This window comes from Bos taurus, chromosome 16, assembly GCF_002263795.3.
Source record: "Bos taurus isolate L1 Dominette 01449 registration number 42190680 breed Hereford chromosome 16, ARS-UCD2.0, whole genome shotgun sequence".
Taxonomy (NCBI): domain Eukaryota; kingdom Metazoa; phylum Chordata; class Mammalia; order Artiodactyla; family Bovidae; genus Bos; species Bos taurus.
The window spans coordinates 64,909,953-64,936,854 of NC_037343.1; the positions used below are offsets into that span (position 1 = coordinate 64,909,953).

General features: G+C 45.1%; 1 protein-coding gene across 7 annotated transcripts in view; it reads left to right on the forward strand.

The window, feature by feature from the left end:
• RGL1 (ral guanine nucleotide dissociation stimulator like 1) overlaps window positions 1-26,902 on the forward strand; it is a 277,517-nt gene that overhangs the window by 225,584 nt on the left and 25,031 nt on the right. For all 7 annotated transcript variants that reach the window (XM_005217294.4, XM_059875402.1, XM_059875401.1 and 4 more), the window contains 7 exons: window positions 1,046-1,230; window positions 5,547-5,671; window positions 7,330-7,545; window positions 11,232-11,335; window positions 14,994-15,078; window positions 22,154-22,243; window positions 25,264-25,350. In XM_005217294.4, the coding sequence (XP_005217351.1) occupies window positions 1,046-1,230; window positions 5,547-5,671; window positions 7,330-7,545; window positions 11,232-11,335; window positions 14,994-15,078; window positions 22,154-22,243; window positions 25,264-25,350 (892 nt within the window). The remainder of the gene's footprint in view (window positions 1-1,045; window positions 1,231-5,546; window positions 5,672-7,329; window positions 7,546-11,231; window positions 11,336-14,993; window positions 15,079-22,153; window positions 22,244-25,263; window positions 25,351-26,902) is intronic.

Below are 26,902 nucleotides of genomic sequence, written 5' to 3' on the forward strand. Positions count from 1 at the left end.
CATAGTCACCAGGTCATTTTATCTTCACCTACCTTGAGAATGTTATTGTTGTTTTAATCAATTGTGTCTGACTCTTTGCGACCCCATGGACTATAGCCCGCCAGGTTCCTCTGTCCACGGGATTTCCCAGGCAAGAATACTGGAGTGGTTGCCATTTCCTCCTCCAGGGGATCTTCCTGACCCAGGAATCAAACCTGCGTCTCCTGCGTTGGCAGGTGGATTCTTTACCACTGGCCACCTGGGAAGCCCCTTTAAAGAAAATAATCTTGTGTAATTAGTAATATGTCTGGATGACTCTCTTTTTGTTCCGTGGTCCTTAGGTGGACTCCGCTGAGCCACCAGAGGAAGTCCCCTTCGTAATGAATGGCCTTGCTCATCAAGTATTTCTCCTTTACCATGTCCTTTACCTCACTCTGCTACTCACACTGTTTCTCCTGCTTGAAACACGTTGTCTCTGGTCACTTTAAAAGCGAAAGGATAATGTTGTGAGGGCATTTTTGGTGCTTTGCCGAAGCCGTGGTGATCTTTGTAAAATTAAATTTACACATTTATCTTTCCTAAACCTGAGGCCTTCCTTTCATCATATTTCTGGCCTACTGACAGTCAGTTATTTCCTAAAATGTTAGCACAGTAGATCTTGTGGTCTCTGACTTGAGTGAATCCAGAATTGGAAACACATAATCTTGTTGTATACACAGGATTACTTTGAAGTTGCTTCAGGACTCACTCAATATTCTCCTGCGTGTCTTTTTTTTTTTGCCCCATATTTGTTTTTCCAAATTTATGGTCCTTTTTTTTTTTTTTTTTTAAACTTGCCTATCTTTTCCCCTGCTCCCCAACCATCACTTAAAATAATGAAAGGTAGTCAGGCTATTTTCAAGTGCTTTAACTTCACTGACACTGGTGGAAGCTTTTAGGTGAACTATCCTATGGTCAGCGGCCCACGTTTTCCTGGGGCCTGGCCAGGGCGGGCTCTGGAGGCCAGGGCTGGCGTCGAGTCTCCACAGCCGGTGGGGTGCAATGACTCTCTGCTTCTCTTTCTCAGCGCTATCGCATCCATCCTGAGGGCCTGGCTTGACCAGTGTGCAGAGGACTTCCGAGAGCCGCCTGGCTTCCCCTGCTTACAGAAACTGCTGCATTATCTCAAGCAGATGATGCCAGGCTCTGACCCAGAGAGAAGAGCACAGAATCTTCTTGAGCAGTTTCACAAGCAAGAAGTAGAAGCTGACAGTGAGTACTCATTTGATTCCAGGGCAGAAGCTAGATCCTGATCCTGCACACCTCCCACGACGAGGAAATGCTCTTCCTTTACTTGTTGGGTTGGAGGCCTTGGTTTCCCTCAGGACAAGCTGACCAGGGATTGGTGGCCCGTGTAAAATTCTTAAGGTTATTGAAGTCCCAGTTATAGACTGTATAGATCTGGAGAATGGAATCCCTCTGGAGAAGGGAATGGCAACCCACTCCAGTATTCTTGCCTGGAGAATTCCATGAACGGAGGAGCCTGGTGGGGCTACAAGTCCATGGAGTCACAAAATGTCAGACACAACCGAGTGGCTAACACTATAGAGCTTTAGAACAGAGAAGGGGATATTCAAGACCACCTAGTCTGACTCCGTCATTTTATGGCTGAGGAAACAGCGACTCTGGGAGGCGAAGTGATTTCCCAGGGTTCCTTTTAGTACCATACAGAGGACGATCTCCTTGATGATCTTTTGCCTTTCGTTGTCATTGCACAGCATGCTCAACTTGAATTTGTTCTTCATTATCTGCCTGATCAGTTCCTCCTCCTGTCAAATGAAAACTCGTCACAGACAACCACCCCCATTCAGCAGGCAGGGAATTAAATCCAGTCCTGCCCCTGCCCTCACAAAAGCTTGGGAAGCTCAGAAAAGATGTTTCCCCTTCAGCTGGAAATATCCCTGCTCTCTGTCCCCTGCCTGAGGCAGATCTCACATCTCCAATAGACTCTCCCAAAGGAAGTCTCTGTGGCTGTTTTTTTCCTATCTGAGGAACTGACTGCCTATTTTCAAGGACAGAGCAAAGGCCACCACTGCAGGTTCTGGGCTGCTTGGAACCGTCAAGCTTTGAAGAAAGTCAGAAAGAGGCTAGGACAGGCTTCCAAGCGGTGACGGTTTGTCCCCTCACTGGCTGCCTGGCGATGGTTGCCATGGCGGCTGACCCACTTGGAGCTTCTGACAGGCATTTCCCTGAAGTGACACCTAATTTCCTCAGTGAGGGAAAGGAAGCGGTTCCTCAACACCGATAAGGGAAGCTGCCTCAGTGCCAAGGAAAACAACCTTAAAATTCCAAACAGGACCTGTTGACTTTTTTTTTATGGACAGGGGACCAGGGAGGGGGAAAATGTCGTTGCATCATTGGAAGCTGACTGCCAAGTCCTCTGTATCTCAGATGACTTCATCTGCTGGGAATGTTTGAATACCAGGGGCACCCCTCCAGCTGTAGGGGCTCTGCTCCCCTCAGGACCTCCCCTCCTGCCTTCGTGCAGGGGTGGATACTCCATTAGCGCCCAGCTTTCCCCATGGGGGCTGCCCCTGGCTCCCGGCCTAATTGGGGAACTGGTGGGACCAGTGGTTCGTTGTTTGTAACAGGCACTGGAAGGCCAGCTCCTTTGGCAGGCCGAGGCAGGGGAGAGCGAGTTTGCCTGACTTTAGAAAGGCTTTTAGGCAATCCCAGGAGTGAATTTTTAATCAAGAACTCTCTCTGTATTTATTAAGTACAGGAATCATTACCGAAAAAGAGTTTTAGGAGCTTGGTTCCCATATGCTTCATTTTACCCTATTTCATGCCGGGAAAAAAGCAAACAGACTCTCCTCCTTGTTTTTCAAAAGTGAAAATTTTGCCTCAGGTTTTTGCCTGCTTACCCCTGGAAAAGAGTCAGAAGCAGAAACAGTGAGAGCGTGGAGGAGACCCCAGAGAGAAAGGACCATGTAACCTTCAGGCTCAGCAGCGTAGATCCAGGGCATGCAACAGGCCACTTTGAGTGTTGGATGAATGAGAAAATCACGCCTTAGCACATATCCTTGCCAGCCTCTGCATTGCCGAGCAGCGAGGATAGATTTGTATCCAGTGGTTAGCAAGAGGATTGAGAGGCCCATTCTGAACCTTTGGGATTTCAGATGTCTTATTCCTCCACCCAGTGAGAGAGGGCCAGAGTTGTGTGGAGGAAAAGTGGTGAAATCATGGGGTGTTAGCTCTCTTTAGCTCATGCCTGTTTGTATCCCAGCCTCCAGGGGCAGGCAGAGGTCCCCTCCTGCTTCCCTGCCTACCCGCCCCCGCCCCCAACCCTTGTCTAACCAGCCTCGTTCACAGTGGTACCTTCAACTCCAGGGTGAGGCAGCCAGCGTTAAATCCTCTTGTTGTTTAGTCGCTCAGTCGTGTCTGACTCTTTTGCAACCCCATGGACTGTATAGCCTGCCAGGCTCCTCTGTCCATGGGATTTCCCATGCAAGAGTGCTGAAGTGGGTTGCCATTTCTTTCTTCAGGAGATCTTCTCAACTTGTGGGATCAGACCCATGTCTCCTGCATTGCAGGCAGACTCTTTACCGCTTGATTCACCATACCTATCATCAAAGTTGGCAGTTTCCCATGTGGTGCTCTGAGAGGGGCAGTGATGCAGGGTCCACTGAGCACCCCCTCACCCCTAGGAAACTAAGTGAAAGTGTTAGTCGCTCAGTCGTGTCTGACTCTTTGCGACCCTGTGGACTGTAGCCCGCCAGGCTCCTCTGTCCATGGGATTTCCCAGGCAAGAGTACTGGAGTGGGTTGCCACCCCCTCTTCCAGGGGATCTTCCGAATCAGGGATTGAACCCGGGTCTCCCTCACTGCAGGCAGATTCTTTACCATCTGAGCCACCAGGGAAGCACAGGAAACTAAGAAAAGACCACCCCAATTTGATCCAAGATGTCTAAAGTCTTTTATTCTGCAAAGGCTTGCATTGTAAACATCCTGGGGGAGTAGTAACACCCTGATTTAAACGTCTGCTGAGATATGTGTATGCAACTAGACTTTTCCTAATGAGAATAGATCTGCCAGGCAGGAGAACAGGGAATATGGTTGGGAAGCAATCCAGGAATTGGGGAAAGTTTTCAGGATGGGAGGCTAGAGGCTCAAGGTAAACTTCTTCCAACTGCATAGTCTTTCACAGTAGAGACCCTCAGTCCTGCTCCATGTGCTGACTGCTCATGCTTTTGGAGTCCTGCTGCTAAGTCTGCTGCTAAGTCGTGTCCGACTCTGTGCGACCCCATAGACGGCAGCCCACCAGGCTCCCCCGTCCCTGGGATTCTCCAGGCAAGAATACTGGAGTGGGTTGCCATTTCCTTCTCCTTTGGAGTCCTAGGTAGTGATTTTTTTTTTTTTTTTCGCTTCTTCAGTCTGTGTCCTATTAATTTGTAATTGATGATCTTATGTCTAATAAGGCTCAGGTGAATTTAGTTTAAGGCTATTTTACTGCTTCATGCATCCTTTATTTTTTATTGGAGGATAATCGCTTTAGAATGTTGCGTTCATTTCTGCTGTACATCAGTATGAATCAGCTATATGTGTACATATAACACCTCCCTCTGGAGCCTCCCTACCGCCCCCACCATCCCACCCCTCTCTAGGTCCTCACAGAGCCCCGAGCTGAGCTCCCTGTGTTAGACTGCAGCTTCCCACAAGCTATTTTACATGTGGTAGCGTATATCCGTCAGGGCCTCTCTTTCAATCTGTCCCACTCTCTCCTTACCCCACTCTGTCCACACACCTGTCTGCATCTCTATTCCATTACTCAACAATAAAAAGGAGCAAAACTGAGTCAGTTGTAGTGAGGTGGATGAACCTAGAGTGAAGTCAGAAAGAGAGAAGCAAATGTCATATATTAATGCATATACATGAAATCTAGAAAAAATGGTACTGATAAACCTATTTGCAGGGCAGTAATAGAGATGCAAGCATAGAGAACAGATATACGTACTTAATTTTAGGTAGAAGTTGAAAGCTACTCCTAAAGTTCTGAGAATTCTGAGGACTTCTTGAGAGTTCTGAGGACTTCATCAGTATTTCTGACACCAGAATGGCTTATTCTACTCCCCAAAGCCTGGCTTGCCTTCATTCCCTTTCCTTCCAGGCTTCTGATAATTACTGGCCCAGTAATTAAGAAATGCATAGATGGGGTTTAGGAAATAGTTGGATTAATGCTTGAGCTGGTCAGAGGGATTTGAGGGTGCCTAAATTGAGAGGGGGACCCCTGAATGTAGCCCCGCTTTGCTTTTCCTAGCCTTTGTCCAACTTTGTGCTTGACTAAAGATCCTGTGGTTTGTCAAAGTGACAACGTGGGGCCTCTGGACTCAGTAAAGCCTCTAGGGACAAGCCGCGAGAGGGAAGACCTTCATTTCACTCATTTATTATGCTTGCTGTTCTCTCCCTGTAAGTTTTCTCAGGGTCAGCCCTCTTCTTCCTAAATTAAATAAGTCTATTTTGACTCTATAAAGAAGGTCATATACAGCAGCACCAAACTACTGATTATTTTTTTCCCCCACCTGTGAACAGATGGGTTTCCCAATAGCATCTCCTTCAGCCTGGAAGAAGAGGAGGAACTGGAGGGCGGCGGGTCTGCAGAGTTCACATGCTTCTCAGAAGATCTCGTGGCTGAGCAGCTGACCTACATGGACGCAGTACGTCTTCTCTTTGTGCCTTTGACGTGCTTCTGCTTAAAACGTGGGCAGTGACAGGACTGATTGGTGGCCCCTGGGAGGGCAGTAGGGTCATGTGAGTTAAGTCTTTTCAAATCCCCAAGAGAGGCTGTGCCAGTAAATGCAGAGGGAAGATGTGATTTGAATCCATCATCTGAATAATTTAGGCCTCAGCTCTTCTTACAATTCTGGGTGAAGGTGCTTTTCACTCAGCGCTCCACACCCAGAGGGAAAGAAGAATTCTAATCCTAGGGAAACAAAATCTATCCTGTTCCATGGGGGTTTCTCTCCCTTTAGACTCATACATATTTCAAGATCTGAACTGTTTATTTGGAGGATTGTAAAGGGGTCAAAGTATAAATTAGGACAAAATAAATTCCCTGAATCCACATGCGACTCTATCTGGCAGCTCATTTCCACATGTGCTTCCTGGTCTTTTGAAGTCTGAGTATTTTTGTTAGCTGTACATATTTGGTTTCATTAGTCACATTTCATAGCTCAGTGTTAGCTGGTTAAAGAAAAGAGGGCCATTATCAAGGATCACAGTGGTTTCAGCTCTTCCACACTTACTACTTTGGAGGAAGCAGCATAGAAAGCTGCTGTGAGTTTCCATCTATTTAGCATGCAAATAGACTCTCAGAAGTAAATCAGATGGTCTTTATAAAGCCAATTCTGGCACATTTGCTTTTACACAAACCCTCTCACATCTTGTATTGAATTGTTGTACAAATGAGAATCAGATCAGTTCAACAAATTTGTTGTTGTTTCAAAAACCAGTAGTGTAAGAGAACTACGGAAAACTTCATTGGCTATGACTTTTAGGCAAAGACCTGGAAGAGAAAAAAGTGAAAGTAAAAGTTGCTCAGCTGTGTCGGATTCTTTGCAGCCCCATGGACTATGAATTCTCCAGGCCAGAATACTGGACTGGGTAGCCTTTCCCTTCTCCAGGGGATCTTCCCAACCTAGGGATCGAATCCAGGTCTCCCGCATTGCAGGTGGATTCTTTACCAGCTGAGCCACAAGGAAAGCCCAAGAATACTGGAGTGGATATCCTTCTCCAATGGATCTTCCCAACCCAAAGACCTGGGAACCAGGCTTCAGATCCCTCTTTCCTCCTTTTCCTGTGTGACACTGAATAGTTTTTCCTTTTGTTTGTTTCTCGCTGTCTTCACTTGAAACAATGGGAAATAGTGAACTTGATGAGTGTCACTCCTGTGAGTCATTTTTCAGGTGACCATTCATATTCATTATACACAGTTCATTATTGTGAGTGTCCAGAATGTACCATGGATATGATTTTGAAGTCAAAGTAATCTTAACCACTTCTTGGTCAGAAGTAGATTTTCACCTGGATTTTCTTCCAAGACAGAAAAGCCCAAATGTTTCTGGTCATTTAAATATTCTGTTGGTCATCGTGTTCCATGTGTTCAGTTGAACAGATTTAGAAAGAACATGTGGGCTTTTCTGATCAGTTAATATATTAATTATTTACTTTTGTCTGTTGAAATGGACACCATGAGGCAGATCAAGTAGAAATGGGCAATTTGTCCATTCACAAAGTACCAAGTTACAAAAGATGACATGCTTTGCCCGATGAAATGTGTGTATTGTCCTTAAAGTCAATTCCTCTCTTGTTCCAGCAACTGTTTAAGAAAGTCGTGCCTCACCACTGCCTGGGCTGCATCTGGTCTCGAAGGGATAAGAAGGAGAACAAACACTTGGCCCCTACGATCCGTGCCACCATCTCTCAGTTTAACACCCTCACCAAATGTGTGGTCAGCACCATCCTGGGGGGCAAAGAACTCAAGACTCAGCAGAGAGCCAAGATCATCGAGAAGTGGATTAACATTGCTCACGTAATTGTCTTTTTGAAAATATCCTTTGGGCTTAGCAGATAAGGGAGGCCATGCCATCATGCTGATGTTCCCACCTGGTTGAAAGGCAGTCAGAAAACCGTATGTGAGGGCCCATTGGGTTTTTGTTGTTCTTATCGTGGTCCTTCCAAAGTAAGGGAAAAAGTTGCCTTTCTTAACATGGGAGTTTATTTTCCTCTTTAAAAAAATGGGTCCCTTGCTCACTTCCTGCTGCTTATGGGCCCCCAATACTGCTGCTGCTTCAGGATGAAACAGAATGTCTGCTTTTTCACAGACTGTTGGTTCTGCCCTGTGTTCAGTACATATAAACTGGTGATCTCAGTGTCAGATAGACTGCTCTTCAATGCAGAAAGATTACCCCACCCCCCTCCAGGACCTGGACGCAGTCTATCTTCTGCAAGCTTGAAGAGCCAGTACCTTCTCAGGATCTCACATCCCTTTTCTAAAGGACTGAAATATACAGATTCCATATTAATCAAGGGCTTTTCTGAGAGCCTTGCATCTGAAGTTGGAGGGACAGAGTCTATTCCTGTGGCTGAATTGCATTCTGCTGGGTGTCAGTCCAGTGTGCCGGATCAGCTGCATCCATGTCACATGACTTTGACCTTCATTTATCCGCATCTTATTTCCTGATTGAGAAAAGGTGAACAATAGTCAGTCAGTCAGTCACCACGTATTTCATGAGCCCATAAATGCTTCTGACCTGCAGTATTCTGTATGTTGAGGACATAGATAGGCTAAACACAGTTAATTTGGTCCTACAGGAGCCTATAGTCAAACAAGGAAGCTAAGAGACACTGGAGTCATCTCAGCCTAGAAGTGGAGTCATATGACATAAGTGCTGCAGAAGTGGGGGAGGGAGAAATCCGTCCTGGCTGGGGTGATCCAGGCAGGTTTTCATGGACAGGATGATACTTGAATTTAGCTTTGAATAACTGATAGTATTGGGGGTATTTGAAGATTGGGGAAGATTTATTTATTTATTTTTGTCTAGGCAGAAGAAACTATATCAGCAAGAGCTATGTAATTAACAACAATTTTGACAAATAATTTTTATGCAAATGTCCTCTGTTTTGGGCTATATGGGGTCAACTCTAACCAAAACACATTTTGTTTTCTACCCCATTATTTATTTTTCTCATTGAGCCCCTATCTGTGGGCATAAGACTTAAACTTTTACATTCTCTCTCTGTCTCTTTTGTTTCACATTCCCTTTTGTGGTCTTTGATTAAACAGCAGAGCCGTAATTGTGCCAAAGAGTTTCCTTTATTTTGAGTCTGTAGGTGGTCTGATACTACAGACTTTTTAGTATATGGAAAAATGCTATACGGAAGAAACAAATGTTTTACACAACTTATACTTCTCTTATTCTGAATTGAGCATATTTATCAGCAAGTAAGAGCCACAAAGGAAGTCCTGATAGAGTACGATAGAATATGAAATTTCTGTCTTCTTAGACTGATAGGAAAAAATATTTTTTTGGCCACAAATGCCAAAAGAAAATGTATTCAATTTAATGTATTCAACTGCTTCTAAAATCTGTGGTAAGCATATAGCATCTGTATACATGGCAGGGTGGCTCAAACAGTGACCTTGGTCCAAATTAAATACCAATTGTGCATTTATGTGATGGTAAGAAGTACAAGTTGTATAATTTCAGGTATATTCCAAATGCCGTAGCACGTGCTTAAAAGCCAGCGGTCTTTAACTCTTTGTGATGCACGAAACTGTGTCCCTTGAAATTGTGTAGGTGACTTAATAAAATAATAAGACTCACAGGTGTTTTCCAATAAAAATTTATTTTACTTTTCCTGAATTAATCATAGCCATTTTCTATTGAGAGGATGTTTGAAAAATGATACTTTTACATGCAGAAAATATTTCTGACCTAATATGACTGTTTTGTTGGAGTGGCCTTACTGCTACATTTTTGCATCAGATCTCCTCAAAGATCACTCCTTTTTTAGCAGTGGGGCCAGATGCCTCTTGTATTCCTTTAAACCCTTAGCTTAAGCCTCTTTCTGAATAATGTGTTCCATATGTTTATTACAATTTGCATGAAATAGCTGGGCCCGAGTTCTTTTATTTATTTCAAGTTTCCTGATTTTTTGAAAATAACTTTTGGATTCTGAACCTTTCTTGAACCATGTTCTCATGGGCTTGGTTTCCAGACTGTAATTCAGTGCTCTTGCTCTCTCTCTTTTACTCGCTCTCTTTTTAAATAAAAAGAAAGCATTGAGGCATTTCAAAAGAGTGGGCATGACTTTTGTAAAGAGCTTTGGCATTTACTTTTAAGAAAATCTTGGGGGGATGGGTTGTTGGTTTGGCATAGTAATTTTTTTTTAGTTCTTTCTTTTTTTTTTTTTTAAAGCTTTTTATTTTGTATTGGGGTATACCCGGTTAACAATATTGTGATAGTTTCAGGTGGACAGCAAAGGGACTCAGCCATACATATACATGTATCCATTCTCCCCCAAATGCCCCTCCTATCCAGGCTTGGCATAGTAATTTTAAGCAGCCAGATGTGGGCGTGCTAAGTTAAAGAATGCCATTTTCCCTTCACAGTCAGGACTAGCGTGACTTCGTGAAATGTTCTTTTAAGCAGTATGCATTTATGCCCAGCCACTCTGGGACCTCTTGCCTCAGATGTTCCGCATGAAGCCAAACCCATGGTCACGCGGCATACTCAGTCGTCGACAGTGGAAGTTTTACATTCCCACATGCCTGCGGATGAAGCACCTCCTTGGATACAAGGCATATTCGCCCCCCGCCACCAGGGCTTCCTCCTTCCCCGTTCTGGCTGTGAAGGGGACCCTCTCTCCCCCTGACTGTTTTGCTCTGCCTGCCATTCATTCAGCAGGATTTTGACTCCAAGGTCGCTGCCTGCTGATGCTACAGCCTCTGAATGGTAGCTTAAGTTTCAGGCTCTGGGAGGCTTTCTCCTTCTTCAGAAAATGACATCCAGAATGTTTCCTGTTCGCTTTCTATTTTGTTTTAAAATGCTGCCAAAATGAATTTTCTTTTAAAAGCCCAAGTTATTTTGGAAACATTGTAAGTACCAAGGTGTTTCTGAATGTTTATGATTGAGGCACAAGCCAATTGGAGCTCAAATGAATGTGTATAAAAATATTCCCTCTTGGCTAAGGACATAAGAGCCAAAGTTCAACTTGTGGTGAGTTTTTACTGCCAAGTTGTGTACCCCTTTCCAGACAAGGTTTGGTCATGAGATGTGTGATAGCATCTGACCTTGAAGCGGCTGCGACCTGGTTCGCTTTGTGGGTCTAAAGGTTACGGTCATCTTTCATGTGTATTTTTAGGGCATCTGTATGCTTTCAGCAGAAGAAAGTTTGCTTTCTCTAGCACAGCTCTGTAGGCTGACTGCCATTCGTGTTTTTACTGGGAAAGCTGGAAACTATAAAACTGTAACAACAACGCAAAAAAATATATTAAAGGGAGAAAAACAAGCATTCTGTGCCAAAATCTGTAAAGTGTTTCGGTGACTGGGGTGGGAGTATAAGGAGCCACTTTTTGATGTTCAGTATTTGTACAGCTGCCTATTTAGTGGTAAGAATTCATAGCAGCTGTGATACTTCTGAAACAGGAAACCACCAACTCACTGTATTATTGATATTTAAATGCCTTGTATGTTTTAATCACTCTCTGTACAGGAATGTAGAATCCTGAAGAATTTCTCCTCCTTGAGGGCCATCGTTTCGGCGCTGCAGTCCAATTCCATCTATCGTTTAAAAAAGACTTGGGCTGCGGTCCCAAAGTAAGTTCCCAAGTGTCTGCTCTACTTTCTTTGGCTGGGCTGATTAGCTGCTGCATCAGTGGTGTGGGTCCCTCTACCTTCAAAGTGCATATTATATAACAAGAGAAACATCGTTGAAAGCCTCTGTGTGTTCCAGGCAGGGTGTGTTTTACACATCATCATTAATGAGTTTTGAGGCAGGGCTGCTGCAGAAATTAACCTCACTCTTGAAGGGTGCCAAAGCCAAGATGGTCGGCTTTGGGGGTGATTTTAAGGATGTGCATGTCATCTGGGCTTGGAAGGATCAGCTCACCGAGAAGTGAAGTTACAGCAACTCGCCTTTACTTCCGGTTATTTGTTCAGTCACATTCCTTCAAAGCCCTAAGCCGTTCCAAGCTGTGAGGGATAATGTGTGCACGGAGGACATTAGTTCTTGCTGTTCAGCATGAATCCATTTAGTTAGTTTTGCTTCCGCCTATGACAAGCTCTCTTAGTGTTGTTAAAACCCCCCCAAGTATTCCTTCCTAGGAACCTGACTGAAAATGATTAACCTCCCACGTTCTGTATTGGATTTTTCTTCATATTTCTTGCTGTAACCTTTGGAAGGGTGAACAATTGAACGTCCTTATCGTTTCACCGTTGCTCTTGTCCCTTGTCCAGAGCTTCACTGGACTCTGCCTTTCACGAAGGTGGGAAGGGGAATAAGGATGCAGTTCTGGTCCCCCGTGAATACAGATTGAGAGGCTGGGGAGTGTGTCATGACTACAGACCAGGCCAGTTACTTTCTCCTTCCATTTGTACTAATCGCACAGTCATTCCATAACAGGCAAAAATGCCTAAATTGTTTATAAACTGCAAAAATGCCTGCACTGTACGCAGCACAGTCCGCGCTGTATGTGGCAGAGTCAGTTCCAGTCGGGAGAGGGGCCAGCTGGCTCCCAGGCAGGCCTGCCTTGTGGGCTTAGTAGGTTCTGTCCTTAGAGCAGGTCTCAGTACTCAGTTTCATCAGCTCACTCAGGGTTGATCAAGCCTTAAGTGTTAGTCAGTCAGTCATGTCCGACTCTGTGTGACCCCATGGACTGTAGCCCACCAGGCTCTTCTCTCCTTGGGATTTCCCAGTCAGGAATACTGGAGTGGGAAGCCATTCCCTTCTCTAGGGGTCTTCCTGACCCAGGGGTTGAACCCAGGTCTCTTGCATTGAAGGCAGATTCTTTACCATCTGAGCCACCAGGGAAGCCCTAAGCCTTAAGGGACTGACCCTACCCCAACTCTCTAGAGACCCAGATTGGTAAACCAGAGTTTCATAGATTTATGCTGAAAAAGGAGTGCCAGAGTATTCAAGCTACTGATAAGCTCACATTCTCCATCAGAGGAAAGGCGGCTTAGGGGAAGTCACGTTATTTGTTACATAACTCTTAGAAGCGGGTGATATTAAAGCCTGGTGTTACAGATCTACAGATACCCTGCCACTTGGTCTCCAGCACTCACATGCTCTGTTGTCTGTCAGGAGAAAAAGTGGAGATGGGACTTTTCAAAGTCCAGTGCAATTTTCTTGATTACCACTCTTCTCTTGGGTTCTTCTCCCCTTCATTCGTTTGGATGATCAAAGTGACACTCTGTGCGATAGATTAGTTGATTGGAATCCTCTGCACAAGAGTCTTATGAAAGATATGGACCATATGAAATCAATAGATGGTAGGCCCAGGTGAAATATGATGGGGAAATCAGACGCATACAGAGTCCCCATCCTCAGCACCCCAACCTCCCCCTTCCCCTCATCACTGCTCCCCACTTGTGGTATCAGAAACAAAGGGATGGTCTGGGGCTAAAATGCAGCCTTGTCCCGCTTTTAGCCTTCTCTTTTAGGCAGTGAAAGGTAATCTATCTTTCCTTGGTGGTGGATAAGTAGAATACTGTGGAAGTCACTTAGCCAGCCAAAGGTTTCTTCCACAGCACATTTGAGGCTAAAACACAAGATAAAAAATGACTGGACTCATTTCTTAATCTCCTTGGTTATCATCAGAGAAGGCCCATCCTTCCAGCTGGTTTCTGTATTGAAGAAATACCGCAGAACAAACCTCCAAGCCCCATTGTGTACAGTATGGGCATCTGGTTTATTTCTTCATTGGTTGGTGGGTTCATGTTTTAGCAGGAATGCTGCAGAAGTATCACAGTTCCTGAGAGAAGTCACCTTCGTATCAGCTTTATATAGTTTCTATCGCGAAATTAAAGGAAAAGGGTTAAGATGTTTTATTCGGTTATTACTTTTCCAGTAGCCCTTTACTTTAATAGCTTTCAGTGGACAGAGAAGACATCTATTTACTTCTCTTTATTTCAGCCCACATGTAATTAAGTTCTTAATGATTTTTTCCAAAATATTAATAGCTTTAATGGTTTTCTTTATTCTAAGAGTAATATTACCCTCATTGTAAAACACATAAATTCTTTTTTTTTAATTGGAGAATAATTGCTTTACAATGTTGTGTTGGTTTCTGCTGTAGAGCAACATGAGTCAATCATATATATATATATATATCTCCCTCCTTCTTGAGCTTCCCTGTCCCTTCCTACCCATCTAGGTCATCACACAGCACCAGGAGGGGCTCCCTGTGTGATACAGCAGCTTTCCGCTAGTTCTGTTTTATACATGGTAGTGTATATATGTCAGTGCTACATTCTCAATTTGTTCTACCAGCTGTGTCCACTCGGCTGTTCACATAAATCCTTAATAATGGCTTTCTCAACCCACTCCAGTACTCTTGCCTGGTGAATCCCATGGACGGAGGAGCCTGGTAGGCTGCAGTCCATGGGGTCTCGAAGAGTCGGACACGACTGAGCGACTTCACTTTCACTTTTCACTTTCATGCATTGGAGAAGGAAATGGCAACCCACTCCAGTGTTCTTGCCTGGAGAATCCCAGGGACGGGGGTAACCGTAGTGGGCTGCCATCTATGGGGTCACACAGAGTCGGACACGACTGAAGTGACTTAGCAGCAGCAGCAGCAGCAGCATGATAATGAAAGTGTTGAGTGTATAATGACATTGCCTCTGTTAATTCTTTAGAATTATTGCCTTCAGAATCATCCACTCAGGAAGCCTGGAGGGGTGGAGAGAAAAGCTTGAGGCCTGTGGAGACATGCTGTATTAGGGAGGGGCTGGGAAGGAGTAGGTGCTTTACGTATGTGATCGTGCAAGGGGGCTGTCAGCCTTTCACTGTGCAGATAAGAAAACTGAAGCTCAGAAAGTTGAGCAGCTTGTCTAACATCACTTAGGGTGTGAGTGGCAGAGTTGGGATCAGAACCCAGCCCCTCTGACTCCAGAGCCCCTCCTGACTGCACTGTCCACTCTGACTCTGAGAGAAAGAGCACTGGCCTGTGAGTAAGGAAATCGGGGTTCTATGCTGCAGCTCTCAGCAGTTAGCAGCAGAAGCTTGGGCAAATCCCTGACCCTGACATCTTCATCTCTCAAATGAGGAGACTGGCCAAGACGAGTTCTCTAGTCCTGTGGGGCTGTGGACATGTTGCTAAGAGGACTTTTTTTAAACTTGCTGAAGAGAACTTGTCCCAATTATACAATGTAATACCCCCTGTGTAGCCAGAGGTCCTCAGGAAAGACCATCCAAAGGTGTTAAGCTTTTTCTAATCTTCATTTGTTAATTTTTTCTCCATCCCTTTTCTAGGGACCGAATGCTGATGTTTGAAGAGCTTTCAGATATCTTCTCAGACCATAATAACCATCTGACCAGCCGGGAGCTACTGATGAAGGTGAGGATGTGGGGTTGCACTGTGCTCTGGACTTTACTCAAAGGAACAAGAGAAGTTTGAGGGCTCTTTGGCTGCCTGCGGTCCCTTGAGAGAGCCTAAAGGGACTGAAACGCAGGTCTTTGGGTTTTTATGCCAAATCAAAGAAGCCTGGAGCTGAGAAAACTCAAAGTCCTGTTCGTTGGCTTCACTGGGATGCAACCAGATTGTGAAACTTGGCGTTGCTGCCTGCCTGTAGCCCCTGAACAAGCCGCCCTGCAAACACCGAATGTTGGCAATTAGGTAGGGGAGAGAGAGGGCCTGGAATATCCTTCTCAGCAAAACATCTTCTAAAAGGGCAGGGGCCAAGCCTGCAATTCCACATCCTTTATTTGCACTAAGTTGCGCAACCTGTCCGTCAGCAGTATTTATTGAACACCAGATGAGTGCTGGCTGCTGAACAGCAGGCTAGGTAAAGCTGTAGCTCAGCTCATTTTCTTTCTCTAGATATTTGATGAGTGCCTAATATTTGTAAAGCATTTGACTGGCCTCTGGGAGTATGAAGAAGACTAACACAGACTGTTTTCAGGAACTTACCTTCTAGTGGGTAGATGTAGACATTAAATAAGAACGAGTAGTCAAAGAAAGGGACGAACGATAGGTTGTGAGCAGTCATGAGAGGGGAGCAGAGAGTATTTTCACAGCCTTTCTGTAGAGTCCACCCTCCTCATTTTGCAGCTAGTCAAGACTCAGAGAGGTAAGGATACCCCTGAAGTCCCACACCTGGAGGTAGTGGAGCTAGAATGTGAATCCAACCTGGTGAGACCCTAAAGCTGCTGCTTTCATCACTTAAGCATAAAACTGTTTCTTTGGACCACTTGGGAGTAGGAGGCAGGGGAGGTCAGGTGAAACTTCAGAGAGAGGGAAGTGGTCTTTCATTTAACATTGATTGGGCATTCACCATGTGCCCAAAGCAATCTCTGATCTTAAGGAGATTACAGTCTCATGGGAGAGGGTGGTAAAGTGGGCAGTTATTAAAAAAAGAAAACATTACCCTTTTGCCCTGAACTGGGCAATTAGAGGATCCTTATATAGTACTATATTTAGTCTACTGATCTCATAGAATTGTTTTGAAGATTTACTGAAATCACGTATTTGAAAGCACTGCAGCTGTCCGTCATTTGTAGCATTTGGCAAGCTATCTACATGTGAAACCAAAGTATGCATGACAAATGAAAAGTGTAGGCTATAGATGTAAGCTTCACATAGACACTTGGAGTAGGAATGAGAGTCTAGTGGGGGTAGGTTTATTTAGAAAAGGCCTCAGTGATAACTGTCGGGTTAGTTCTTCCTATAAAGGCATCTGTTATGATCTTCCTGTCTGTTCTTCTCCTAAGTCCTACTCTTCCTCCATGTCTCCATGAAGACTACATTTCTGCTCAACACGCTCAGGTCTGATTAGGCCCTTTCCTGTGTGCTCCGGAAGCCCGTCATTCCTCTTGTCCTAGCTCTCACCATGTGCCTCGTTAAACTTGTCTGTGAATGTCACCTGTCTCCCTGCTGGCCTGTACGCCTCTTGCAGGCAGGGGCTTTTCCGCTGTTATCTCTCTAACACACTGGGCATGTCACAAGTGTTCAGAAACAATGTTGGACTGCACGCATTGACGGGCCTTCTTATTCACACGAGTTTAACCACTTGCCCACTGTTAGCCCTGCTTGGCATAGACAGTGTGTGCAGGGCAGGGTGGCTGGTGTCTCTGGATTTGGCCCACCTGATGAACCGCACACTAAACCAGGCCTGGCTTGCTGAGGTCATGCTCCTCCCTGCTTCACATCCCCCTGGATTTGCAGACTTTAAATGGAAACTCATCTGGCTGGAAGGAGATGGCTTAGTCGTCTCCCTGTCAGTAATACAAAGCTAGACTTAGTGGAGCCACACAGTCAAATCCCAATAGCTCTGAGTCATCTTTCCAAAGTAGATATATTGAATACTGTGCAGCTCATTGCCCGGTGGCCCTCTTCTGTCTGAAACTGTAGAAGCAGAGCTACATCTAGACATTAAAGGTCCCATAAACCTTTCTGAAATGTAGAAGTTTACCTCGGTGCTCTAAGTTAAATTTCTTGTACATGGCTGGAATCCCAAAGAAATGAAAAACTTGGCTATGAATTCATGTGGTCTGTGCATTATCATTAATGATAGTGGAATGTTTTGGGCAGGTCATATGTCTATGTGGGTCCCTTTCCAGTCATCTTTGTTTATTATTCTTCATATGATGCATATCATTCTGGATGTTAATTCTCAGCACAGTTGTAATAAAATGAAATCAAGATACTTAGGTTTTCAGAAGAACCATGCCTGGTCTCTGTTTTTAATACGCTGGACTTAAACTGATTTGTGGGAGGGTAATCTTAGTTTTGAATGACCTTTCTTCTGCTTCTGGGCAGATGTAAGGTGCTACTTCTATAATACTATGGCTGAAACAACATCCTAATTAGCAAAAATCAATAGTTTTCCTTTTAATTGTTGGAGACAAATGTTTTTATTTTACTCAGAGATTGTTTTAAACCTGTTACTCTTAGGATTTCTGAATCTTGGATCATTCCAAGCAGCTTATCTATGGAGTCCACACGTTTCAGTATGACAGGAAAGCAGAACACTACCAAATCTTCTTCGTTCCTGGGACTCTTACTAAGAACTCTCCTGGGTTGAATTGCTCGAAACAAATGCTAGGCCCAGGCAGGCATTTGGCTCTGGTAGAGATGTCTGTTTAATGACTGAGGTCAGAGTTGGGGTAGAAGACTATAGGGCTGGGAAGGCCTATTTCACATAATTACTATTAACTGATGAACTGTCATTTAACCAGGAGTGGAAGTGACAAATAGATTTAAGGGACTAGATCTGATAGACAGAGTACCTGATGAACTATGGACGGAGGTTCATGACATTGTACAGGAGACAGGGATCAAGACCATCCCCAAGGGAAAAAAATGCAAAAAAGCAAAATGGCTATCTGAGGAGGCCCTACAAATAGCTGTGAAAAGAGGAGAAGCGAAAAGCAAAGGAGAAAAGGAAAGATGTACCCATTTGAATGCAGGGTTCCAAAGAATAGCAAGGAGAGATAAGAAAGCCTTCCACAGTGATCAGTGCAAAGAAATAGAGGAAAATAATAGAATGGGAAAGACTAAAGATCTCTTCAAGATGATTAGAGATACCAGGGGAGCATTTCATGCAAAGATGGGCTCGATAAAGGACAGAAATGGTATGGAACTAACAGAAGCAGTAGATATTAAGAAGAGGTGGCAAGAATATACAAGAACTGTACAAAAAAGATCTTCATGACCCAGATAATCATGATGTGTGATCACTCATCTAGAGCCAGACATCCTGCAATGTAAAGTCAAGTGGGCCTTAGGAAGCATCATTACGAACAAAGTTAGTGGACGTGATGGAATTCCAGTGGAGCTATTTGAAATCCTGAAAGATGATGCTGTGAAAGTGCTGCTCTCAATATGCCAGCAAATTTGGAGCACTCAGCAGTGGCCACAAGACTGGAAAAGGTCAGTTTTCATTCCAATTCCAAAGAAAGGCAATGCCAAAGAATGCTCAAACTACTGCACAATTGCACTCACCTCAGACACTAGTAAAGTAATTCTCAAAATTTTCCAAGCCAGGCTTTAGTAATATGTGAACCATGAACTTCCAGATGTTCAGACTGGTTTTAGAAAAGGCAGAGGAACCAGAGATCAAATTGCCAACATCCACTGGATCATCAAAAAAGCAAGAGACATCTATTTCTGCTTTATTGACTATGCCAAAGCCTTTGACTGTGTGGATCACAATAAACTGTGGAAAATTCTGAAAGAGATGGGAGTACCAGACCACCTGACCTGCCTCTTGAGAAATCTGTATGCAGGTCAGAAAGCAACAGTTAGAACTGGACATGAAACAACAGACTGGTTCCAAATCGGGAAAGGAGTACGTCAAGGCTGTATATTGTCACCCTGCTTATTTAACTTATATGCAGAGTACATCATGAGAAACTCTGGGCTGGATGAAGCACAAGCCAAAATCAAGATTGCTGGGAGAAATATCAATAACCTCAGATATGCAGTTGACACCACCCTTATGGCAGAAAGTGAAGAAGAACTAAAGAGCCTCTTGAAAGTGAAAGAGGAGGGTGAAAAAGTTGGCTTAAAGCTCAACATTCAGAAAACTAAGATCATGGCATCTGGTCCAATCACTTCATGGCAAATAAATGGAGACACAGTGCAAACAGTGGCTGACTTTATTTTTGGGGGGCTCCAAAATCACTGCAGATGGTGATTGCAGCCATGAAATTAAAAGATGCTTACTCCTTGGAAGGAAAGTTATGACCAACCTAGATAGCATATTAAAAAGCAGAGATGTTACTTTGCCATCAAAGGTCCGTCTAGTCAAGGCTCCGGTTTTTCTAGTAGTCATGTATGGATGTGAGAGTTGGACTATAAAGAAAGCTGGGTGCCAAATAATGGGTGCTTTTGAACTGTGGTGTTGGAGAAGACTCTTGAGAGTCCCTTGGACTGCAAGGAGATCCAACCAGTCCATTCTGAAGGAGATCAGTCCTAAGTGTTCATTGGAAGGACTGATGTTGAAGCTGAAACTCCAATACTTTGGCCACCTGATGCGAAGAGCTGACTCATTTTAAAAGACCCTGATGCTGGGAAAGATTGTGAGTAGGAGGAGAAGATGGAGAAGGAAATGGAACCAACTCCAGTGTTCTTGCCTGGAGAATCTCAGGGACGGGGGAGCCTGGTGGGCTGCCATCTATGGGGTCGCACAGAGTCGGACACAACTGAAGCGACTTAGCAGCAGCAGCAGCAGCAGCAGCAGCAGGTGGAGAAGATGATGACAGAGGATGAGATGGTTGGATGGCATCACTGACTCAATGGATTTGAGTTTGGGTAAACTCTAGGAGTTGGTGATGGACAGAAAGGCCTGGCATGCTGCGGTCATGGAGTTGCAAAGAGTCAGACACGACTGAGCTACTGAACTGAATTGATGGAGAGGGGTCCACTGCTTATGTAGCACCCAATAGAAGAGGCCCCTTGAGGCCCAGGAACAGGACGGATGAGAGCAGCTGTCTTCTGCCAAAGATGGTGATAGGCAGTGAGACTCATCTGCCGAAGATGGTGATAGGCAGTGAGAGAAATTTGTGCTAGAGAGAGAAGGACAGAGAGGGGATGAAACAAGAGGAGAATGGAAGGTTGACGGAGGGCAAGATTCGGAATTCTTCCAAGCATGGTGATAATGGAGATCATGGGACAGGATGGTATATCCAGATACCTGAGTAGAGCAAAAAATAAGATGACTTGGTCAGAAAGAATAAGCATCATCAAGAGAGTAGAAGCAGGAGTAGGAAAAGGAGGCAGAGGAGAGATCCAGAGAGATGCAGTCACAGTGCCCATGAAGAGTCTTGCGAAGTTTCAAGGGATTGGTGTCGTGAGCCTTGCAGGACAGGGTTAGGGCCGAGGCAGAACACTGACATGGTGGGATGTGACACATAGTGGATTTCTGTTGACACCTCATCTGGAATAGCTGGCATTACTCATCAGTCTTTTTAGTTAGCTAGCCAGGAGTGGAGCCTCACTCTCCTGAAGTCGGGCGATCAGCAAATCTTCCAGCTCCCGGCCCCAGATCTTTCTCCTCCCCACAAGGAGGTCATCCTCAGTGCTCTTTTAAGCTCCTTCCTAGTTATGTGATTCTCAGCAGCCTCTTAGCTTTTCAGAAATCCTTCTCAAGAATTTTAATGCACCTGCAGTACTGTCCATACATTACACGTCTGTCAGTGATTAAGCAACTGGAAGGGAACCAGGAGGGCCTATTCCCCAAAGAGATGGATATTTGCATTCAAAAGTCAGGAAGAATTGATTTCTCACTCCAAGCAGATTCTCAAGAATTTGAGAGGACTCACAATCACCGAGCAGAGGAAGTGGCACATTTTAGGACACTTTCATTCATCCCCCAGCAAAAACTATAAACAGGAGATCGTTAAACAATACCTCTTCTTATTGTCATTTGTAATAGGGAGACTGACAGTCGCTAAGGAGTCACTATGGGTTCTGTCCCTAGGGATGTACCTGGACCCAGGTAAAGGCGGGTGAATGATATAGGATACTGATGCCTCACTGTTACCGGAAAGGCCAGGTCACTGGAAAAGGTCCCCTTGTAGTCGGACAGTAGCGAAAGGTCGCATGCTCTGGTTATATGATAAACCCAGGGAAAGCTGACTGACTGAGGGAGACCAGTGTGGAGTCTGGCGCTCCTGAATTGTGAAATCTGCCTCCCATTCATGCAGTTCCTGGAAAATGAGAACTTAACAAGACCCCAAAACCCACAAAACCCAAAGCACTTTATGTTCAGTCAGCAAACTGGAGATTAGTCATTATGTGGAAGAGTTTGTTATTACAACAGATGGGAGGAAAGAAAGGGTCGCCATCTGTCCCCAGGCGCTGGGAGGAAGGAATTGATTTTGTAGGAGTTCCAAACCTAAGAGGCAACTTGGAAGGAAAGGCTGAGGGATAGAAGGGGGAAAAACATGTATGAGGGTCTGGCTTTCATAGATCAGCACGGGACTTCCTCAGAGAACTTCCGGTACCAAAGTTTCATTTAGCTAAGAAATACCACAGAAATAGTCTTTTTTCTTTCACAGGGTGCTGGCGCACGCCTTTCAGACCAATTTCAAGAAATCACAAAAAGTACAGAGGAAGAGATGTTTGTTTCCAGACATGTGATTACTTGCAGTGAAATTCGGGATGTGTAAAAATTGTCTCCATTTCTGGGAATTCCCTGCCTTATATTCATGATTGATTTTATAAAATCGATTGGGGGCTCTTCTTGCAAACTAGGGGGAAACAGGATAAGACAAGGCCACCAGGCCCTCTCAAGAACAGACCGCTTGCCACGGGTCAGCCAGGTGTTTTCGTGAGGCGGTCCAGCGCCTGCTGGAGGCCTCTTCATTTCACACGGTGTCCACGTAGTGCCCCAGAAGCTAGGCGCCCCTTCCCTCTTTCCAGCACCTTCCTCCATCTCTCTCCTGTGTTGTGTGCATCTGTTTCTTAGGAAGGAACCTCGAAATTTGCAAACCTGGACAGCAGCGTGAAAGAGAACCAGAAGCGGACCCAGAGGCGGCTTCAGCTCCAGAAGGACATGGTATGGAAAGCCTTGGGTCTCCCCGAGGGCCAGCCAGGGAGCCACCCCATGTGGGTGGCAGGGCTCCCGCTTGGCACCAGAACCTTCCGTCTGTGGGGTGCCCCTGCTCCCAAAAAAGTTCTCGTGCTCTTTACCTCATCTGTCCTCAGCAGCCCTGGGAGTTATCGAGGCAAGCTCTTCTCACTCCCACTTGACCCAGCAGGAAATAGTTTGGTCCAAGAGTCCCAGATCGCGTTTGTTTTCTGGAATTTTTTTTTTTTTTTTTCTGGAAGTGAGGGAAAGTCTGTGGCAGGTAGGCTTCTGTCCCTTATACTGTCTTATTTTATCCACTTCTGTACTTATCCACTTCTGTACTTAGGAGCTTGAGACCTGAGACCTCCTGCAATGCCTACTGTAATCAGCTTTTTTTCCCCTTTTGGCCATGCTACACAGCACACGGGATCTTAGTTCCCTGATCAGGGATCGAGCTCGTGGCCCCTGCGTTGGAAGCACAGAGTCTTAACCACTGGACCCCAGGGAAGTCTCAACTGTTTTCAAAGTCCCAACTTTGAACACACAGTAGCTCCAGGACCTGGTTGTTGGGGAAAGAGAGTGTCAGCTCCCAGAACTTGGTCCTTGTACTCAGAGATCTTTTCATTTGTTCCAAACCCTCTAGTCATTTTCTGGATCTCCTCACTGACACCACGTACTAACCAAATCTTTCTGGTTTTTTGGTATTCAAAGGAGCATCGTACCTCCTTCCTTAAGACTAAAAGATAACTATTGACATCACTGGCTTTATTTTTAAAACTCTCCTAACTTTGAGCATAGAAGGGGAAAACCAGAGAGACCAGATTGGAGACTGACAAACTCTTAAATATTTTCATCCCTGCTTGAAGAAGACTTTTCTTCTTCTTTGAAAGCCTGATCATAAATCAGAAATGTTTTTGAGTGATGGGCCTCTTCTGTAACATAAAGCCTGTAGAATATTCACAGCACTTCAAACATTTTTGGTGGTTCAGACAAGTTAAAAATAGCTGTTAAGAGAGAGATTATTTTGGTTCAGGATGAGACCTTGTACACATAATAGGGAAGGACAAACTGCAGCTGACAGTGAGCTCTTGAAGGACAAAACCTGCCTTGGTGTGAGCCTCACGAAGCAGCCCTGACCAAGGAGACAGCTGGCCACATGCACATCAGGCCGCCTGGTTTCACCCTGGCGGAGGCTTTGTGTTCTTGCTAGAATTTCCATAAGTGCCTTAATGGAGTTTAGGATAAGGTGCGTCCATGGAAGCCCCCTTTTATTTTCTCTTCAAAATAGTGCCTTGGTGGCCTTGTGGAGGATAGAAATGATTTCCAAGGAGATTTGGTGAAATTAATCTAGTACGTATATACCTGGAGAAGGGAATGGCTACTCACTCCAGTATTCTTGCCTGGAGAATTCCATGGACAGAGGAGCCTGATGGGCTACAGTCCATGGGGTGGCAAAGAGTCGGACACAGCTGAGTGACTAACACTCACAATTTCATATACCTGCAGTGGAATTGCTTCTACCTTTATTTTCGAGGGAATTTTTTTTTTTTCTTCAGTTGGAGGATAATTGTTTCCAGCTATGCGTATGCATACCTCTCCTCCCTCTCGAGCCTCCCTCCCACCCCACATCCCACCCCTCTAGAGCTTCCCAGCTGGGCTCCCTGTGCTCCAGAGCAGCTTCCCAGCAGCCATCTGTTCTGCACATGGCAGCGTATGTATGTCAGTGCTGCTTTCAGTCTGTCCCACCCTCTTCTTCCCTGCTGTGTCCACAGCTCCGTTCTCCACGTCTGAGTCTCTCTTCCTGCCCTGCAAATAGGTTCATCGGTACCATTGTCCAGATTTCATACGTATGCGTTAATATACGATACTTGTTTTTCTCCTTCTGACTTACTTTACTCGTATGACAGACTCTAGGTTCATCCGCATCACCACACATTTAAATAAACTTTTAATTTTAGAAGTTAGAGAGAAGTTCCAGATAATACATAGAGTTTCTCCGCACCCCTCACCCTTCCACTCCCACCCCAGTTAACATCTGTAACCGTGGCACACCTGGCAATACTAGGATGTCGACATGGGCATCCTGCTGCTCACTGAAAGCCAGACTTGACTTGGATTCACCAGTTTCCCACCGGCATCATCTTTCTGTCCCAGGATCTAATCCAGGGTGCCCCACGGCATGTAGTTGTCAGCCTGGTCCCCTCTGCTCTGTGACGGTTTCTGAGTCTTCCTCTTTAGGAAGACTGTTCCAGTGTCCTGAGAATGTCCTGCAGCCAGGGGTGTCTGTTGTTTTCCTAGTGATTAGACTGAGGTTAAGGGTCTGGAGAGGAGTATCACAGATGTGAAGTGTCTTCTCATCCTATCAAGGAATAAATGGCATCAGTGTGACACGGATGTCACTGGTGATTTTAGCCTTCATCACCTGGGTAAGGTAGAGTTTGGCAAGTTTTCTAGTTTAAAGGTACTGTTTTCCCCTTTCCCTCCTGTTTTCTTCAGAACTGAGTCACCAAGCCACTTTATAGTGATACCACAGCTTCCTGTGGGCACACTCCCGCAGTGGGCTGCAGCCACCCCTCTGCCTGGTGAGGCCGTCCTTCCCAGGGCTGTTCTGAACCACCGGGGGTGTCCACACACTGTGAGAGAGAACAGAGGTCCCTCTGACCTTGTGTCGGCAATGTGCGAACCTCAATCCACCTGAAGCATCTCCTGCCTTCGAGGCTTGGTTTTCATGACTTCGAAAGTTACCTTGGTGATGGAATTCCCAGTCAATTCATAAAGGAATTTAAAATTTTTCATTCATAGAGGTTAGCACTAGTGGCCTTAAGAGAGGCCTTCAGTGGTTCTTAATTACTCTCCAAATGCTGTCGAGGCTCACCTGGCCATTCAGAGATTGCTGCCTCCATCTGCAAATGGGCTCCCTGCAGACTGCAGCAGACACAGAGCCTTTTGGTCCGTGTGGACCAGACTTTCAGTAACGCAGAGACGGTTTTCTTGTGCTTGCTCTTCAGGGTGTGATGCAGGGGACTGTGCCCTACCTGGGCACCTTCCTGACTGACCTCACCATGCTAGACACTGCCCTCCAGGACTACATTGAGGTGAGTTCCGGGCCGGTGGTGCAGGTGGATCTGTAGCCTTCCCATTGGTTGCCCAAGAGAGAAATACACTTTTGTTCACATCAAGTGGGGCTTCCCAGCTGGTGCAGAGGGTAAAGAATCCGCCTGCAATGCAGGAGATGTGGGTTCAATCCCTGGGTCAAGAAGATGCCCTGGAGAAGGGAATGGCAACCCAATCCAATATTCTTGCTGGGAAAACCCCATGACAGAGGAGCCTGGCAGGCTATGGTCCATGTGGTAGCAAAGAGTCAGACATGACTGAGCGACTGAGTGCATGCGCGCGCACACACACACACACACACACACACACACACCCCACCCCACCCCCAACTGAGGGCTCTTCATGAACATGGCATTGTGCTAGATGCCATGAGTTATACAGAGATGAGTGACTCCAGCAGTGCCTCACAATCTTGTGGAAGGTGTATTTCAAAGCAGACAGTGATGGATGGAAATAGTAAGAACTCAAACAGAAATGAAGTGGGACAAGAGGGGAAGCCTCAATTGATTCCTTAGGCACAGAGGTCATGGCATCCATTATGAAGGACTGGGCTGGAACATTGTCAGTGTTTTATCAAAAGGGAAGTCACTTCTATGTAACATCATTATCAAAGTTAAGTTTCAATTCTCCAGCCCTGCCGGCTTCTAGTCTCAGTGGGCTGAATTTAACTTTTTGATCATTGGTCATTCCGATGATTTTAAAAGTTAAAAGTCAAATCCTGCCCAGTGTTGGGTAGGACTTTGGCAGGTGGAGCTGAGGGAATAATATGCCCCCACGTTCTACCTGCTGGGGTAGGAAGTCAGTCAAATTCATGGGTTTTCAGATATCCTTTTTTGATTCATATTATTACCTTCCCTCTCTCTCTTTTTCTCAAAATGGGAAATGAAGTGAAGCCTAGAAAAACCAGCTGCTTGTTAGTAACAGTAATAGAATATTACATGGAGAAGAGATTTGATGTTTGAAATGAAACTTAAGGATTTCTCGTGTATTTCCTTATCTCGCGTTCCTGGTTATCACGTGCAGTCAGCCGGCGTTTTCCTCCATCGTAGTTAGGAGTAGCAGTTATCTTGCAAATTCCCACCTCCAAGTTCATTGTAGATGTTGTGGACGTGCTTACCCAGAGAGCAGTGCTCTGTGTCTATTCACATCCTCTGCCTCAGGAAACACGATCAGGGTTGGGGAATTTGGGGGGGAGTGACCAATGCTTTAAAAGTTAAGTTCAGCCTATGAGACTAGGAGCTGGGGGGCTGGAGAACTGAAACTTAACTTTGGTGATGAGGTTATATAGAAGTGACTTCCCTTTTGATAACACATTGACACTTTGGTTTCCAGTATGAGTCAATGACCATCTGTTTTTGTTGCTTTCGGTCAAGGAAAAAAAAAAAAATGTGTGCTGGAACATTTACCCAAGCTTTTGTCTTTACTGGCTCTGCGAGTATATTTGGATTCTGTGTTGTAAGTCCTTTGTCATGACTGTTTCAGTTCGTTTCAGGCATTGTAAGAGAAGGCTGTCCGCCTATATCTTATCCTATG